The sequence below is a fragment of the Bufo gargarizans genome, chromosome 2, assembly GCF_014858855.1.
Source record: "Bufo gargarizans isolate SCDJY-AF-19 chromosome 2, ASM1485885v1, whole genome shotgun sequence".
NCBI classification, from domain to species: domain Eukaryota; kingdom Metazoa; phylum Chordata; class Amphibia; order Anura; family Bufonidae; genus Bufo; species Bufo gargarizans.
Window position 1 is genome coordinate 388476374 of NC_058081.1, and position 20467 is coordinate 388496840.

At 40.5% G+C, this 20467-nt stretch overlaps 1 protein-coding gene across 1 annotated transcript in view; it reads left to right on the plus strand.

Annotated features, from left to right (window-relative positions):
• PDLIM7 (PDZ and LIM domain 7) overlaps positions 1 to 20467 on the plus strand; it is a 145518-nt gene that overhangs the window by 68551 nt on the left and 56500 nt on the right. The window contains exons 5-6 of the mRNA XM_044277267.1: positions 15668 to 15797; positions 17161 to 17197. Coding sequence (XP_044133202.1) covers positions 15668 to 15797; positions 17161 to 17197 — 167 coding nt within the window. The remainder of the gene's footprint in view (positions 1 to 15667; positions 15798 to 17160; positions 17198 to 20467) is intronic.

The following is a 20467-nucleotide window of genomic DNA, read 5'->3' on the forward strand; positions in this document are numbered from 1 at the left end:
CGTTACAAATCTGTGATGGCAAAATAAGCCACATCTAAATCTGCCCCAATGGTTGAAAAGACTAACAAAGTAGTAGAAGGGTGTATGGGATAAGCTTTTTGTTACAGCATGCTACAGCAGTAATAAGTGGTCTGTACTAATGGAAGATTTTTCTTAAAATCTCAATATTTGAGTGAATACTGGTACATGGAAAAAAAATAAAAGTTTACATGGTAGAAAAACTCTTAATTTCTACCAATATTCCATGTTTATAATCTTCAAATCTGCATAAAATGCTTACTAACTGTGAGCACTTGTGAACTGCTTGTAAATTACATGTTGCTTTGGTCTACATTTATCTGTGATCGCAGTTAGAGTATCATAGTTTGAAATAAAGCTGAGAGGATCCTTGTCTGACAGCAAAATGTGCCTTAGGCCTCTTTCACACTACAGTTTTTTGCGTTCCGTATACGGTCCGTTTTTTGCGTTCCGTATACGGTCCGTATACGGAACCATTCATTTCAATGGTTCCGCAAAAAAACGGAATGTGTTCCGTATGCATTCCGTTTCCGTATTTCCGTTTTTCCGTTCCGTTGAAAAGATAGAACATGTCCTATATTTGGCCGCAAATCACAGTCCGTGGCTCCATTCAAGTCAATGGGTCCGCAAAAAAAACGGAACACATACGGAAATGCATCCGTATGTCTTCCGTTTCCGTTCCGTTTTTTGCGGAACCATCTATTGAAAATGTTATGCCCAGCCCAATTTTTAATATGAAATTACTGTATACTGTATTTGCCATACGGAAAAACGGAACGGAACAACGGAACGGAAACGGAACCACAACGGAAGCAAAAAACGGAACAACGGATCCGTGAAAAACGGAACGCAAAACACTGAATTCAACATACTGTAGTGTGAAAGAGGCCTTAATGGCAGTATTTTTCCAATGGCAACAAGCAGAAAGGTAAATGGATTGTAAAAGTTAAAAAAAGCTTAAAAGAAACAAATGTGCTAAAGAAAACAAAAAAACAACAACTAACCTCTGATTCAGTGCAGATGTTCCACTGACGCCCCGTAGTCCTTGTCTACAGACTGGCATTGATAACTTGCCGTTTGTGTGACTGCTGCAGTAGTGCTAATGCCACGGGCATCATCGGTTTATTTCTTTATTTTTAACTTTCTAACAAGCCCTTTAACTTTTTGCTGGCTGCCCTTGGAAAGAGATTGCAGAGTTTATAGACCTGATAGTACCAAAAAAGTAATGCTAGGTTGGCACTGTAAAAGGAACCCGTCAGCTGGAAAATTATTCTTGATCTGAAGACACCATTTAATAGATCTGGAGACACTGAGTATAGGGATCTAATTGTTTAGTTATTTCCTTATTGTAAGAATACGGTTTCATTAACCAACCTGTTAAATAGTATCTTCTGATAGGACACCATTTGCCACCTGCTACTTTCCCTCTATAGGTGTTATCCATTTATTTTATTTTTTTATTGATGGCCTATCCTTAGGATAAATCATAAATGTTAGATTGATAGATTCCAGCTGTTTAAGCATTCCTCTTCATTGTTTATCTTGCTTTGTACTGCCATACTGTTAGTAACGGCTGTGCTGATTCATGCAGCTTTGTCCTATTCACCTGAATAAGACAAAGCTGCAATACCTGATCATTTAAATAGGAGAAAGCTAAAATATCTAGCACAGCCGGCGCTAACAGTATGGCATTGTGCAGTACGTAGCAATGTAAACAATGAAAAGAATACAGCACTCGCCCAAATGCCCCAGTCACTTCAGACAGCTGATTAACAGGGTTGTCAAGAGTCCGAACCCCCGCTGATCTAATATTGATGGCGTATCATAAGCATAGGACATCAGTTTTAAAATCCTGCATAATCCCAATGTTTTCCCAACCTGTTGACCTCACTTTTAAAAACTATCTTAGTTCATATCTGCAGTGGAGGTTCTGGTAGGAACCTCCATTGCAGATTCTGGCGATTAAAAAAAAAAAAAATGTGCAAAATGCTGTCAGAAGTCTTGAATCTATGACAGAAACCCAAGAGATCCCATTATTGTCAGTGAGATCTGTATATCACAACAGAAAAATTTCCCCACAGATGTGAACCTATACCTTACTAACAGCAACCAGTCAACTATAAGTGAACTCAAAAAAAATAATAAAAAATGAATATAGCTGGCAATCAGCAGTTCATTTGCGTATTTTGTTAAATCAATTGACATATGTATACAAAAGGCATCAACAGAACTAAATACAATTACTATAAATCTGTGTATACTATTATCCCTTTCTGGGCAATATTTGTTACATTTGCAGCGTTTATATGGTTTTTTTTATATATCCATCACTGTTTCTTATGTATTTTATACAATGTATGTCATAATATAATGCCTATAACTAAAAAATAAACTATATTTGATATATCTCATTAGCAGATAGCTGTATGTTATATCAGCCTTGTAGTGATACTATTCACACACTGCGTTTTCTGAACTTACTTTTTGAGTCACAAATTAATATAATTTCTTCAAATTGTTGTATGTGTGCAATAGTAAGGCTCCATTCACACGTCCGCAATTTTGCGGAAAGGGTGCGGACCCATTCATTCTCTATGGGGACGGAATGTGCTGTCCGCATCCACATTTGCGGATCCGCGCTTCCGCATCCGTGCTTCCGTTTCCGCAAAAAAAATGGAACATGTCCTATTCTTGTCCGCAATTGCGGACAAGAACAGGCATATTCTATTATGTCGGCAATGTGCGGTCCGCAAAATGCGGAACGCACATTGCCGCTTTCCGTGTTTTGCGGATCCGTGTCTCCGTGTATCCGCAAAACACATTGCGGACGTGTGAATGGAGCCTAAACCACAATATTGCTATGACCTGCAAACAATTTACAATAAAAAATAAAATAAAAAAATAAGTTATAAATAATTTTATTTTATTTTTATTTATTTATATTTTTATTGTAAATTGTTTGCAGGTCATAGCAATATTGTGGTTTACTATTGCGCGCACACACACAACAATTTGAAGAAATTATATTAATTTGTGACTCAAAAAGTAAGTTGAGAAAACGCAGTGTGTGAACAGTATCACTACAAGGCTGATATAACATTAATGAGATATATCAAATCTAGTTTATTTTTCAGTTATAGGCATTATATCATGACATACATTGTATAAAATACATAAACAGCGATGGATATAAAACGCACTATATAAACGCAGCAAATTTAACAAATATTGCCCAGAAAGGGATAATAGTATACACACATTTATAGTAATTGTATTCACTTGTGTTGTCAGTGGGAGCAGGTATAAACTATGTACAAACAAAGCTATGTCCAAATTAATACAATGTAAAGTTGTCTATGATAAAGTTGGTACTATTGATTACGATAAGTCACAGCTCTTAATATATTAGCGGTATGATAAAAAGAAATGTCAAGAGCTTGCTAGTAATACAAAACGCAAAAACGTTAATAATGTGAACACAACAAACATAACTCGGTACAAGATGATCCAGCCCAGTTTTTTTATTTTACCTGAAACGGTTTAAAAGAACCCACTACGAAGTCCCATTTTATATTCATTCTAATTCTATACCACTGAGGAAGGAACATTACGGTTCAGAAAAGCGTCTGGTGGCAGCCAGTAAGTGGACATTACAGACAGTGATTTATATACGAAGACTAAGAACCAAACTTGGACTAACATCCAGCGTGCCGGTGAAACCCTGAGCGCACGAGCGTGAAGATATTGGGCTAGAGCACACGGAGCTGAGAGCTGCGGGAGTTCAGCTTGAAGATCGCACCCGGCAACTGCACCTACAAGTTGCAATCACAACGAACCCAGCACAGTCGTGAGTAGCATTGCGCATTGAGTAGCATTGAGCACCTGCATTTGCAGATCTGCAATACACGGGCAGCGTTCCATGTGCATTCCGCATCTCAGATGCGGACCCATTTACTTCACGTGGAATGATGTGGAACGGAAGCACGGAACAGAACCCTTCGGAAGCACTACGGTACTTCAGTTCCGCAAAAAGATAGATCATGTCCTATCTTATTGCGGAACAGCCGGATAGTGAACCCATTAAAGTGAATGGGTCAGCGATCCGCTGCGGCTGCCCCACGGATGGTGTTCGTCCATTGCGGCCCGCATTTTGTGCACACGTTGGTGTGCAGGAGGCCTAAGGCTACTTTTGACACTTGCGTTCGGTGCGGATCCTTCTGGTATCTGAACAGACGGATCCGCACCTATAATGCAAACGCTTGCATCCGTTCAGAACGGATCCGTCTGCATAACATCTTTTTCAGATCTCTGAGTTTTCACATTGTGAAAACTCAGATCCGACAGTATATTCTAACACAGAGGCGTTCCCATAGTGATGGGGACGCTTCAAGTTAGAATATACTAAGAACTATGTACATGACTGCCCCCTGCTGCCTGACAGCACCCGATCGCTTACAGGGGGCTGTGATCCGCACAATTAACCCCTCAGGTGCCGCACCTGAGGGGTTAATTGTGCGTATCATAGCCCCCTGTAAGAGATCAGGTGCTGCCACTGGCCATCAATTTTTTTTTTATTGGGGAGGGAGGGGGCCCGTACTGGCTCTAATGAATTTAATACTGGGAAGGGAGGGAGGGGGGCCGCACTGGCCACCAATTAATTTAATACTGGGGAGGGAGGGGGCGCACTGGCCACCAATGAATTTAATACTGGGGAGGGAGGGAGGGGGGGCCGCACTGGCCACCAATGAATTTAATACTGGGGAGGGAGGGGGTCTGGCCCCTGCTGCCTGGCAGCACCCGATTAGGGGGCTGAGATCCACACAATTAACCCCTCAGGTGCGGCACCTGAGGGGTTAATTGTGCGGATCACAGCCCCCTGTAAGAGATCGGATGCTGCCAGGCAGCAGGGGGCAGTCATGTACACAGTTCTCAGTATATTCTAACTTGAAGCGTCCCCATCACTATGGGAACGCCTCTGTGTTAGAATATACTGTCGGATCTGAGTTTTCACGATCTAACTCAAATCTGTTCCCATGGTGATGGGGACGCTTCAAGTTAAAATATACCATCGGATAGGAGAAAACTCTGATCCGATGGTATATTAATAGGGACTTCTGACTTTACATTGAAAGTCAATGGGGGACGGATCCGTTTGCAATTGCACCATATTGTGTCAACGTCAAACGGATCCGTCCCCATTGACTTGCAACGGAGGCCAAACGTAGCCATACTGATGCATTCTGAGCGGATCCGCATCCACTCAAAATGCATTGGGGCTGTATGCTTCCGTTCGGGGCCGCTTGTGAGAGCCTTCAAGCGGAACTCACAAGCGGAATCCCGAACGCAAGTGTGAATGTAGAAGCCTTACACTGGTATCAATATAGTGTGTATACACTCTAAAGCGGTTAAGTGCTGCACGCGGTATTAGAGATATACAATACGGACACTTTATAGTTGGGATGTGTATTGGACATAAATTGTATTGACACATGAAGTGCTGATTATAGATGCAGCTACGTTGATCATAAAGCTTCTGAGTCATTCACTGCAATTAAAGCCCATATAATGCCAAACAACAAAAGATATAAATCTTCATTACTTACACAGAATTCATTGTTTGAAACCTGTTCAGTTAAGTGTCCTAATTTTTTATAGCCGCTTTGTTTTTTTCTATTTTTTTATATGAGAGCTCAACATTAGGGACATGGGTCATCTAACAATTATATAGTTTGTACATGTGTTTTAAATATGAGGTTTTAATAATTATATGAATGGGTACTATTTAGAGATTAGAATAGGGCCATTTGCTATACATATAGTGATGTACTAATGTATTAAATGCCTTTTGTATACATATGTGAACTGATTTAACAAAAGACGCAAATGAACTGTTGAGAGCCAGCCATTTTTCTAGAGAACTGAGGGGTGATCAGTGGGCCGGGCTCCAGACCAGTTGGTGAGCATCTTCAAAAAGATTAATATTTGCATTTGTATAAAAAAAATAAGAAGTTTGGTTGACATAGGGAATAAGCCATGTTGTCCTATACAGTTGTGATATATCATGATTATGTGTATGCTGTTTATCTTGTTTCATTTGCTAATATATTTTTTTTCTTTTTAACCTTACATGAATGAATATACATATAGGCAATGACCCTATTTGTTACCCTGAGGTCAAACTACTGCCAAAGTGCACCATTACCTTTATCAGGCCCATCATGATCAGATTTCAAATAATTAATTGACATCAATTTTAAAGTAAAAACAAAAAGGCAAATAAAAAAAATAATATGCTGCATGAAACAGAAAAAGAATAAAAAATGTGAACTTGTTGCTAAATTATAAAGTGTATGGCAACTTTTGTTACTTCTAAATCATGAGTGTAAGCACTTACCCTCCTGTGGATGACATCTACATTTATGTTGTGCAGCCAATGCTTATAGAACAGGTGTGTCCATGCAGTAGGCATAGTGCCCAGGAGGCAATAGACATTAAATGGCTGAAAGCTTTAAAGTATTAAAGTTTTACTGTGTTGAATGGAATTTGAATATACAATAACCTGCCATCAATCAGTGATAATTCATAGGTTTAAATTTCTAAAGTTATCCTGTGTCACAAATGCTTTTATAATTGTTGAGGGCTTGTGGGAAGCAATTTAAACTCTTTCATGAGAGCCGTGATTTTATATTATAAATCTGCTATTGTGTTTGTTTCTTTGCACTGGAATTTTATTTATTCTGTGGACATACTGTATTTTTCAAGAGCAAAAAGGATAGAAATGAGAGTACATATGGATACAACAAAGCAACGGCAACTTGAAATAGCATGTTCTATGAATATTTCTCTTGTGTGAGTAGGACACATAATTGTCTAATTTTGGAGGGAGGGGGAATTATAAATATTTTATATGTCTAAATGAATGGACACTGCATACTATCCTTTATTCACACTAAGATTTCATGCCTGCAGATCTGTGTTATGGAGGTGTAAGTTCTCTATGTGTGTATGTTGTCCCCATATGGCCACATACTTTCCTCTAGAAAATATTATGGGGATGAATACCTCTGTAATATGGATTGTTATGAAACATGCTTTGGAGTCTGTAAGAGAAATCTTACATCATATGACACAGGTCTAGTATGGGTTAATTGCTTCGGGTGTTGACTTATGGATTTGTGCAACTTGGACTTGTAATGGAACAACATTGTTGGCTCCTTTATGTTTCAAAACATATTTATTGGTATAATAGCAAAGATAGAAGAAATATACATAGCATGTGTATGAATACATAATAAATTAACATAGGCCTCTAATATTTTTGGATAGCGTCAAATATAGTTTTAAGAGGCATGACGTAAAAGAACATGACATATGTAGAACAGTAGGAACCTAGTGTACAGTATGAGTTACATGAATAAAACAGTGCAGAAAGAAAAGGGCTTCATTCTAGGGAGATTAAAAAATGAAATATTTGGGTAACGCTAAAGAATTCAGAAGTTGGAGGTGAGAATGTATGCTCTAGACATGAGTTTAGAATTAAGCAAGAAGTTACCAACATAGGGTAGCTTGGCATGTTTCCACCAAAGTTGGTGACAGTCCAGGTGAGAAGAGGAGGTTTCTAAACTTAGGAAACATTGGTGAGATTGGGCTTTGTAGTTTGTATTTGTAACATAAGATAGGGGATTTTCACTGAGGGGTCAACTACCCCTAAGGAAATATCAGGTGGCCAAATTAGGTAATGGGGACACTGTCATAAATAAATTGGATTCAAGTATAACTCTTTGCTAATTAAGACAACCTAGCTACTAAATACAGTAGTATTTGTATATGAACCCACCCTCTTATGTAAATGCATAATAGATCTAGGTCTTTTATACGCCAACAGAAGATTGGGGAAGATTTCAGAATGAAGATTCACAGGATGAAATTGGAAGATTTCATTCTGTAAAGATTTGAGAGCCGAACTCGTGCAGTAAGGGAACGAAAATTCCTGGCAGAGTTTAGGAATGTGGCAGATGTAATTGCACTTAAAAGTAGTGAGTTTTCAGTAAATTAATCCCTAAATAAGGAAGATAATGATCTTGGGTTTTAAAACTGAAGTTGAACGTGATCTGAAGAAGAGGTATTACAATATAAAATCTCTGATTTAACAGTATTGATCCGCAGGCCAGAGAAATGGACAAACAGTCCAATAAATTAAGTAATGTCGTTAAGGTGTGTGTAAGGGGCATATCATCTGCGAAAAGACTTACTTTGTATTTGCGAGATCAGATCTTCACCCCTGCTATGTTTGGATTAGTACGGATCATTATGGCCAGCGGTTAAATAGCCAAAGCTCCAGAGAAAGGGGGCAACCCTGACACGTGCCTCAACTAATATGGATAGGAACTGGAGAATCTGTGGGAAATTTAATATACGCAGTAGGAGTTTGCATAGAATGTAAAAAGGCTTCTTAAACACCCATAGTGGTCATAACCTGGTAAAGATAAGACCAAGAGAGGCTATCAAAAGCCTTTTGAATGTCTAAGGCCAATAGGATGATTTACTATTAGTCCACTGAATAATATTACATATCTTCCGCATATTATCCTAGTGTATTAAAGCAGGGAGGTGACGATTAAGGCGATAAGTTAGTATGGATGTAAAAAGTTTAAGGTCAACATTAAGACGTGTGATGGGATGGTAATTCGCAGGACTAGAGTGAGCCTTTTCAGGCTTAGGAATCACTGTAATTAAGTCAGTAAGCATATCTGAAGGCAGTGTGCCCCCTTGGAGAATATAATTGCATACAGTGCCGAACATCCATCTTGTCCTAGCAATTTACAGTTTTTAAGGGACATTATCGCTGTGTCTATTTCCTCATCTGAAAAATCTTGGTTAAGAAATTCCGCATTGGATGATGATCAAGTCAGAATAGGTAAAGTTGCGAGAAGAGACATTATGTCAGCGACTGGAGGGTCTATGGGTGGAGAGTATAGTTTCTGATAGAAAGCATAAGATTGTTGGGAAATTTTAGAAGGATTGGAGGTAACATCTTTCATTTGATATACAGTATTAAGACGCTGCCAGACACACAATCATTTTATCCAGTTTATTGGCTAATTTGTAGAATCCATCTCAAGGTCTTCTCAGTGAGGTGCAGTGAGCTGAAACTTCATGTCTTTGATAGCTTTAATGAGATACTGCAGAGACACGATTGGTTTTAGAGAGATCTATGAGAAGGGATTCATTCAGTCTCCAGGTAAAGGGGCATCTCGAATGAGACTCAAAGTTAAATTCCGTCAGGACCAAATCAGGGAACATGTCTGGCATACAGAATATGTGTAAGAAGTTGTGTTGAGGCTACTATCCAGTCTATCCTAGTATAATGTTGTTGAGCTGGGGAAAGGTAAGTATAGCTCACACTACTTGTCGTATACAATTCTTCGACTTGGAAGACAATTTATCTACTACATACAAGTTTTATGCAAAAAAAAAATATATTTTTCCTCATTTCCCTGGTTCTTTTCTGGGCCTTTGTTTACATGCAATAAAAACCATCTCTGTCCCTCCCCCACTCTGCTCTCTGCCTGCTGGGAGACTCTGCAGTATGTTGCATGTGTAGGACTGCAAGTCCCAGCTGTATAATGACACTGGTAAGGGAGTGGATACAAGAGCTGCCCTGAGTGCTGGGAGACTCTGCAGCATGTTGCATGTGTAGGACTACATGTCCCAGCTGTATAATGACACTGCTAATACACACAGGATCTTCCCCCTACCTTCTTGTACAATGCACTCTCTAGTATATCAGCTCCAGTGCCCAGAATTGTCCCTGCTGCAGAGCTATGCAGCTGACGGGGTTAAGAATCCTAGCAGAGAGTAGGCAGTGAAGGGGGGTGTGGCCAGCACAGTGATGTCTGGTTTACAGGCTTGTAAGACCTTTATCAGAGCAGGGAGAGAAGCTGACATCACAGGTCATGTGACCCTCTGTGAAATCTGAGAAACCAGGCACCAGAGATAAAGTGAGTGAATTGGAAAGCTGTTACATTTACTTAGTTAACTTAGAACATAGAAAGAACAAAAAAATAACTCGGCTAAACCCTTTAAGCCGATCATATTGGAGGAAAGCCTTATGCCTCTTTTGAGGTGAATTAAACCCCCTGACATTATGGGATATGATTCTAACAAGGCAGCGTATGAACCTTGAGACAGTGAGTCACATCCACAGCATATCAAAAGAGAAAAAGGCAAAAGGAAGAGGGCCAGGAGAGCCGTTCAAGAGCCATGTATCATCTTCATAAGAAAAGAGTCAGCAACTCGCAAGAACTCTACATGGTACACAATACTCACTTTATGCCAGAGAATGAACATTAGTACATCTCATACTGTCATATGGAGAGCAGAACGATATGGAATACATGTCTACAATATTATATTAGGAACTACAGTGTAATATGTGGTTTCTCATTTGTGATGCAGCTGTTTAATACCCTTTAATCTGAAAATCTGATTTCTGTTTGTAAATCTGACAATTTTTAGCACTGCCAATTCCATTAGAGTGTATTAGTTTTGAAAAGCCATCCCCTCTTGGGTAAGAGAATGATCCAATTTTATAGTCTTCACACTTTATAGGTCTCTGTAGATTTGCTTTACCCAGTCTAGCTGCTTGTGAATCAATCAAGTAGAGCAGGGGTGGCCAACCTGTGGCTCTTGAGCCACATGCGGCTCTTTGCTTCTTCAAGTGAGGCTCTAGCTGTGAAGCGAGGAAAGCTCACTCTCCACCCCATGCTCAGATCTCTTTTCCTGATAGGGCACTGTTACTACTTTGCAGCTCCAGCTCACTCTTCACTATGTCCTAAAGCACACAGTGTAAGAACGTAGTATGTGGAGACACGCACTATGACCTGCCATTGTGCTCATCAGGTCACAGTGGAGAGTGTGTCAGACCTGCAGAGTAGCAGGAGCCCAGTGCCTGATCAGGAGAGGGAAGATATTTTTTTAAATTTATAGAACTGAGCATGGGGGGGGGGGGGGGGGGGGTCCTGATCTGGACAATGGGGGTCTGATCTGAGCATGAGTGGGAAGATCGGAGGATGAGGGTTCAGATTTGAGCATGGACAGATCTGATCATGGGGGTCTTGTTTGAGCATGGGTTGGTCAGGTCTGATCATGGGGGGTCAGATCTGAGAAGGGGAAGATCTGAGCATGGGGGGGAGATCTGACACTGGGAGTCTGATTTCTGTTGCCTGATCTGAGCATTGAGGGTCTTATTTTAGAGGTCTGATTTGGAGGTCTGATGAGGTTTGGGGATCTTATTGTAGGTCAGATTAGGATTGGATTGGGGATCTGATTTAGGAGTCTGATCTGAGGTCTGATGAAAAATTTTTTTTTTCTTTGCTAATGAAAAATAAGAAAAAATATTCTTAGCAGACCTCTGATCGGATGAAAAATATTTATTTTATCTTATTTTTCTTTGTTAAAACCTAGGTGCATCTTGTAGGGCAAAAGATACAGTGACTTGTATGTAATTGTTTAGATTGTGGCTCCTGGTAGTCATATGTTGTTGTTTTTTGGCTCTTTGTGTATGTAAGGTTGGCCACAACTGAAGTAGAGTAAGATAGGTATAGGTATATACTGTATATATTTTATACTATAGGAAAATACAAGTAATATATATTACAAGGAGAACTGCCAGGCCTAGTGCTCAGGGGCTCTTCAGCACTTACCAGACAACTTAGCAGCATCATATGGGAATTGGAAATCATTTAAAGTGGAACTGTCACCTGATTGTGCTGCCCTAAGTACAGCATATAACAGGGACAGGTCCGTACTCCTATTACCCCAAACGGCACAAAAATGTACTTCTGTATCTTCTGTGTAGGAGCAATCAAAATTGAGTCCACTATAATAATAAGGCAGTGCACTCCTGCACCCTTCAACAGTGCAAGCCGGTACACAGCAGCCTGTCAGCAGAGCTTACCTGGAGAAGAATCGGGGCTCGTGCACACACTTTTTTTCATGTCCGTTCCTTTTTTGCATCCTGTATGCATAAAAATTCACTGTTCCGCAAAATGTAGACTGCTCACGTCCGGTATACGTGTTTTGAGGATCCGCAATTTGCAGTCAACCAAACGCCCAACGGTCGTGTACATGAGCCTTTAACCATATCTGCCAACTTCTACTTGTAAAGCGAGCATGACATTTTATGGCCTGGGGAAATTTATGTAATTGAAATACTGGAGAAATCTCAAAATTGAGGACGTAAACCATGATGATAGAATCCTGAGATACTGGATGCCATCAACATCAGTGTATAAATATGGAGTTGTGGGCATTGTCCTGAATGTAGCATACAGGCTTTATCGATAACATTTTTAATATCACCCACAGAGGTGTGTGAAATGTTATTATGCATAAAGGATAATCTGTAAGATGATTTATCAAGCTCTGCCCTCCATAGTTCTGGCCTCACAAAGTTGCAGTAGAGGGCTTTTGCAACTTTTTTTTACCTTACTTGTGCAAAAAATGTTGGATTTTCAGTTTTGAAAAGTTGTCATTGTTAGATATATTAAAGAGGTGTAGGCCACATTAAAGAAATTAAAATGTACAAGTTCACGCCAGCTGGGTGGGGGTTGGGTAGGTTTGACATATTTAAAGATGCACCAAAAATATTAATCAACTTGCAATTTTTGATAAATTTGATGCAAATAATAGAAAAGCAGGCTCAAGCAAAACTGTATTCAAAAATTCTCCTTATGACAAATACTCCCTATGTGTCTGAGAAAATAATCAGATTTTGTATGTGGATGACTGCGGACAATGTGATCTTGCTTCCATCCAGCAGGTGGCACTGTTGTCTCATTATAGTCACCTGTGTGTGGGAGTTTCACTTTGCTCAGAGATTGGATTGAGCTTTATGCAATTGGCTGCAAACATACCGCTGTTATTTTTCTTCCTGTACATGTGATGTAAAGTTGGTATATGGGTTTTTCATATATATTTCACGGCAGCTGATAATGACAGTTTTTACTAGTTTTCCCTATTTTGTGCTTTGCTGTATAGAAACTTATATTTAGTAATTTGATCACTGTGGCAATTTTTTAAAGAGATTGCTTTTCAGGATAATTGTCTCTAATGCTACAGACTCTTTTAGGCCTCTTTCACACGGGCGTGTGCCCCGTGGTCATGCTGCGGCCCGCAAAATGCGGGCTGCAATGCACGAGCACAGTCCGTTGGGCAGCCGCAGGGGATTGCAAAAAGATAGGACATGTTCTATCTTTTTGCGGAATGGAAGTATGGGACGAAACCCCACGGAAGCACTCCGTAGTGCTTCCGTAGGGTTCCGTGCTTCCGTTCCGCATCTCCGGATTTGCGGACCCATTGAAGTGAATGGGTCCGCATCCGTGATGCGGAATACCCACAGAACGGCACCCGTGTATTGCGGACCGCAAATGCGGTCCACAATACGGCAACGGGGCGCACACACCCGTGTGAAAGAGGTCTTAGAATGAAGATGTATGCTCAGTCTGACTGCTTATACATGTGTCAAGTTTATGGAATCATTCTGTCCCTTTAGAATTTAAGAGTGTCTCTCTTGGGGCATCTGTTAGTTGATGGGGTCTGTCCTGCTCTTAGACATCCTCTTTTCATATGCTCTGTCATTAGCATAGCTAACTTGATTCAAAAGCTGTAGTGGCATGTGAAAACACAGCATGTTTTTTACTGCATGTCTCTGTATGGAATAGTGTAGCAGATGGAAAAAAAGATATACCAAAGTATACCAACCTGATGTAGGTAAAATAAGCTTTTACTGGTGTACATGGCAAACAGTTTGCTGTGTGAATTCAGTGTAAGGGTGCATGTACACAGCGCGCTCTGGCCCTGGATTCCGAATGCTTCTTACTGCTAATTTCCAGATCACACCATGTACAGGTACTCTAAGAAGGCCCACTTCATTAGAATTCTCTGCAGTTATGGGAATGGGAAGCATGTAATGTGTCACAAACTGTGTCTTATTACCTGACTGGTGTTCCCAGTAAAATCCACTAGAAGTGAAATTACCACCAGACTGTTAACTTGAAATAACCACCTGATTTGTGTTCATCAAAAACAGTGTACTGCACATGTCTGCCACTAGGGGGCACTTATGGTTTTGTGTTTCCTCTGTAATTAGTTACTGTGTGTTTAACACCGCACACAGCAATAAGAGCAATTTGTTTTCTCATTGACCTGTTTGTTCCCTGATCTGCTATACTGCTAGGAAATTGTATACCTTGCCATATTGCTGGTCTTGTTTACTGTACGAACTGCAGTGTAATTGGAAGCAAGGTCTCCCCTCCTTTCTATGTTCTGATCAGTGTATTAGGGCTGGGGGGCTGCACTGGAACCTCTTGCCAGAGCCTTACTAGGGCTGGAGTAATTTGACCTGTGGCTATATTGGGGCTGGAAGACTGAAGGATCACTGACAGAAGCTCTCCACATACTGGAGCTGGTCACATCCTTCCTTCCAGGCAGGTATTTGATGCCTTTCATAATACAGTTTTTACATATACTTTTGGTCTTCTATAGTTGACTGTAGACCTTCTTAAGAGCTGATTTTGGCATTTCTCCCTTCTAGGCAGGTAATTAAATTGAAGAGGCACTAAATGTATTTGCAGTTTAAGATTATGTAAGGATGCTAGGCGATTATGTAAAGATGCTTCCCTAAGTGTGGGAAAATATCACTTTTTAGAAAAAATATTGTGCAGGGCAGTTGAGATCAGCAGATTCAACCTTTCATCACATATTTAACAGGTCCATAAGTGTGGGGGATAAGGAGGATAATTTTACTGCAGCTACTTTTGGGAATTAACTAATGATCTAAATGTTGGATCTGGACATCCCAGTTTGCTGTGCATTGTACATATAGGTTGTAAATATGGAGCTGGCAGTATTGTCCACTTTCTGGGCACAGATTCCCCTCATCAGCCAGTCATATGTGCAATAAGCTCTTCCTGGGTTTTCATAAATAACTTTGTTCTTTTCATACAGATGGCAATGAGGATTTCGCTAACTACATAAATGCTTTTCTCATTTAATATGTGTATTTGGAATAATGAACAAGAAAAAATGACAGCTCTATTCCTATTCTGGAACTAAATCTGCCCAATTCTCTTTTCTTTTTCCCTTTCTCTTCATTTGTTCCTTTCTTTTTCTTTGTCCTTCTATTTGCCATTGTAGGTGGAGAACATAGAAAAGTCAGTAAGCATTCTTCTTTGTCGTGTCTGTCAGTTTTGTGTAATTTGGTGTAGTTATAGTCCACATCATGTGCGCTCTTTGCATGGTGAATAAGGATTGGTGTGCTGTGTGTACAGTGCAGTTTACTGGAGTGTTTCTGAGCACGTTCACATTCTTCACTCTCATAGGGTTGTCAAAAACCCCAAAGAGCAAAACCTTTCCAAGGCCCTGAACGGATTGACCCAATCCTCCCTTGACGCTTTTCTCTTAGACGATCAGTAAGTGCATAACAATTACTGATAATGCTGTTGCTGCAATATCCAGTTCTACACACTTTTGTGAAGGTGCCTTGTGAGTTCTCCTTTCATCCTTACCTGTGTCCTTGTCTGTCTCTCTGCCTCTCCATTCCTGTGTTCTTTCCTGTACCAGACACTCTCTTAGGATGGATTCTCAGCCTGCCTACCTTCCTAATGACTCCAGTAAAAAGAGGCTGATGGAGGACACTGAGGACTGGAAACCTCGCACAGGGATCACTCAGTCCCGCTCCTTCCGCATCCTGGCACAGCTCACTGGCACAGATTTCAGTAAGTTTATCTGCATAGATATGCCCCATAACCAAGCTGGTTTCTAGTTTTCCCAGTGCAGATCTATGTAAGAGATTACTCTGTGTAACCAATACAAATTTCCAAAATTTTTTACAAACCACTTACCGTATGTGAGTGCTGGACTTATTTTGAAACGTGCTCCTATATTTATATACACCGACATGGAAATGATATAGAATTGTATCATTATATAAGATATTATAATAAAAAAAATCTCAGGAGAGACCTGAAAATGGCTGTCCATGGACAATCCCTATTCACCCTGACAGAGCTTGAGAGGATCTGCAGAGAAGAACGGCAGAATATCCCCAAACTCCAGGTTTTTGGAGATCTATTGTAACAATGCCTAAAATGGTCAAGAATGGGAGATGTTCTATTTTTTTTGCGGGGCTACGGAAAGGACATTTTATCACAAGGTCGCACCATAACAAAATGTGAAAAAAGTGAGAGTCTGAAAACTTCCCAGATGCACTAGATCTATATATACTAACACTTTCTTGCCTAGTCTGTACTAGATACACGACTGAACAGAGACTAAACAATGTACATAAAAGAATCCTGATTACAATAGTATTGAATACATGACCCAGCATAGTCATGGCAACCAGACTGAAAACATCGCTTGTTTACACTGCCGCCTGCATTCACACCGCGAGAATACAAGGAAAAAGCTTTATTAGGAATTATTTCATGACTTAACGGTTTCATTTATAAATAGACTTCGGACAACTTTACCAGCAAAGTACCATTATGAATTTTTATTTTCTACAAGAAAAAAATGTTCAGAAACTGTAAAATAGCTTCTATGATTAAAATGTCCTCTAAAAAATGAGATAATATATAAACAATTTGAAATATAAACTAGAACAGACTTTCTAAGGCATTAGTTACACATGCAGTTTATATATTAAAGCCAGGAGTGGATCCAATAATAAGGCTGGGTCTCTATGGGGCAGCCAATGGTTGCACACATTTTAGGATTAATCCAAATGCATGCAGCTATTTACCACTGTGGCCAGGTGTGTAAAAATTGCACGTGATCCCAACCTAAATCTTAGCATATTCTGGTGGGTTTACCTTGTCACATGCATGTGCAGAACACAATGTGGACTGTAGAGGAGATGTATTAAATTGTAGAAACACAGAAACATTTCTAAGTTGAAGTATAGGTAGGGCCATATAGTTCTTGCCTACATGTTGGCTACAACAGGGAAACAGTTTACCAGCATTTGCTCGTACACCTTTCTTAGTTCTTTCCTTTCTTTGCCTCACTTTGCCTTTTCCTCTTGTTTTCTTCTCTATTTTTCTTCCAATTTTCTCTCTTTGCTGTAACTGATTTTAGTGCAAGACCCAGATGATGAGCACATGAAAAGGGTGAGGTAAGCATCCATCAATTGCTGCAGCTACTAATACTTGTGTGTGAGAGCCTCTTAGACTTAGGCCCGATTCAGACGGACATATTTTTCATCTGTGTGCTGTCCACAGACGTACAGACCTCACTGCTGTATTAAACATGAACCCTCTGTTGCAGCTGCTGGAAGGATGATTTTTTTATGGCCCTTTGAATCTACATAGAATCTTTTGCAGCTACAAACCGGATTCCCAAAAAGTTGGGACACTAAACAAATTGTGAATAAAAACTGAATGCAATGATGTGGAGATGGCAAATGTCAATATTTTATTTGTAATAGAACGTAGATGACAGATCAAACGTTTAATCCGAGTAAATGTATCATTTTAAAGGAAAAATATGTTGATTAAAATTTTCACGGTGTCAACAAATCCCCAAAAAGTTGGGACAAGTAGCAATAAGAGGCTGGAAAAAGTAAATGTGAGCATAACGAAGAGCTGGAAGACCAATTAACACTAATTAGGTCAATAGGCAACATGATTGGGTATAAAAAGAGCTTCTCAGAGTGGCAGTGTCTCTCAGAAGCCAAGATGGGTAGAGGATCACCAATTCCCACAATGTTGCGCAGAAAGATAGTGGAGCAATTTCAGAAAGGTGTTACCCAGCGAAAAATTGCAAAGACTTTGCATCTATTATCATCAACTGTGCATAACATCATCCGAAGATTCAGAGAATCTTCAATCTCTGTGCGTAAGGGTCAAGGCCGTAAAACCATACTGGATGCCCGTGATCTCCGGGGCCTTAAACGACACTGCACCACAAACAGGAATGCTACTGTAAAGGAAATCACAGAATGGGCTCAGGAATACTTCCAGAAACCATTGTCAGTGAACACAATCCACCGTGCCATCCGCCGTTGCCAGCTGAAACTCTACAGTGCAAAGAAGAAGCCATTTCTAAGCAAGATCCACAAGCTCAGGCGTTTTCACTGGGCCAGGGATCATTTAAAATGGAGTGTGGCAAAATGGAAGACTGTTCTGTGGTCAGACGAGTCACGATTCAAAGTTCTTTTTGGAAATCTGGGATGCCATGTCATCCGGACCAAAGAGGACAAGGACAACCCAAGCTGTTATCAACGCTCAGTTCAGAAGCCTGCATCTCTGATGGTATGGGGTTGCATGAGTGCGTGTGGCATGGGCAGCTTGCATGTCTGGAAAGGCACCATCAATGCAGAAAAATATATTCAGGTTCTAGAACAACATATGTGCCCATCCAGACGTCATCTCTTTCAGGGAAGACCCTGCATTTTTCAACAAGATAATGCCAGACTACATTCTGCATCAATCACAACATCATGGCTGCGTAGGAGAAGGATCCGGGTACTGAAATGGCCAGTCTGCAGTCCAGATCTTTCACCTATAGAGAACATTTGGCGCATCATAAAGAGGAAGGTGCAACAAAGAAGGCCCAAGACGATTGAACAGTTAGAGGCCTGTATTAGACAAGAATGGGAGAGCATTCCTATTTCTAAACTTGAGAAACTGTTCTCCTCGGTCCCCAGACATCTGTTGAGTGTTGTAAGAAGAAGGGGAGATGCCACACAGTGGTGAAAATGGCCTTGTCCCAACTTTTTTGGGATTTGTTGACACCATGAAATTCTGATTCAACATATTTTCCCCTTAAAATGGTACATTTTCTCAGTTTAAACTTTTGTTCCGTGATTTATGTTCTATTCTGAATAAAATATTAGAAGTTGGCACCTCCACATCATTGCATTCAGTTTTTATTCACGATTTGTATAGTGTCCCAACTTTTTTGGAATCCGGTTTGTACTTCGCAACTAATGAAAGTGAATTCCTATAGATTTAGATTTTTGCTATCGTTTTGTGTCTTGGTTACTGTAACCTATGGGTTCAAACACTACCATATTCACTTTGATTACCGTAGTTGTGATTTTGTATTGTGACACTATGGTCTTTGCCACACAGCCTAGCAAACTACAGATGAAACTTGAAAAATTTGAATATCATGCAAAGTTCATTTATTTCAGTAATGCAACTTTAAAGGTGAAACTAACATATGTGATAGACTCATTATATGCAAAGCGAGAAATTTCAAGCCTTTATTTGTTATAATTTAGATGATTATGGCTTATAGCTTATAAAACCCCAAAGTCACAATCTCAGGTACCCTTTGCTCAGGGGTGATGGATTAATGAGCTGACTAGAGTGTCACACCTTGAGCCTAGAATATTGAACCTTTTCACAATATTCAAATTTTAAGTTGCATTACTGAAATAAATTAACTTCTTAATTTATGGTTTAGCTAGGTTATATTAATTGCAAACGTGAAACACCAGCCTCTACAGCCTAGAAATAATGGCTGCACAGCAAATGCAGCCCAGCTCTAGTTGACCCTGCTTGTAACGCCTGCTTCCTTACTCAAATTAGTGCTCAGTCCCTTAAATTATGGGACAGGTGACAAACCAATACCTGACAGTCCTCCACTTCTGAGCAAGCTATTCACTACAAGTGTAATTTAAAGGGATTCTGTCACCAGGTTTCACTCCTGTCAGCTAAACATATGCTGATGTTCAGGGCCTCATCAGGATTCCTAATGTGGGCTTCTAAATGTGATCCGTAGCCTTATTTTACTAAAAAAAACAGGTTTTACTAACCTGTCACTCAAAGAAATAAGGTGCTCAAGGGGATGTCAAGGGATGCAAGGTGCTGGCCGCACCCACCGCCGTTCGTGCCCAGCGCCGCCTTTCCAGACTTCTGCATCGCCTCCTAATCCTCTGTTCCGCCTCTCGCTCTCCCTCCCCCTCCTCCTGCTGTAAGATCTCACGCGTGTGCACAGGGCTCTGCCTGTTGCGCCCGTGCAGACTTCTCGATTTGGCTTCTTAAAGCGAAGTGCGCATGCATCGGCACTTCGCTCAACCCAGGTATGACCTGCACTCTGGCGCCAGCCTCTCAGAGCCCTGTGCGCACGCGCGAGATCTTACAGCAGGAGGAGGGGGGATGAAGGGAGAGCCAGAGGCGGCACAGAGGATTAGGAGGTGGGGCAGAAGTCTGGAAAGGCGGCGCTGGGCACGAACGGCAGTGGGTGCGGACGGCACCTTGCATCCCTTGACGTCCCCTTGGGCACCTTATTTCTTTGAGTGACAGGTTAGTAAAAGCTGTTTTTTAGCAAAATAAGGCTACAGATCACATTTAGAAGCCCACATTAGGAATCCTGATGAGGCCCTGAACATCAGCATATGTTTAGCTGACAGGGGTGAAACCTGGTGACAGAATCC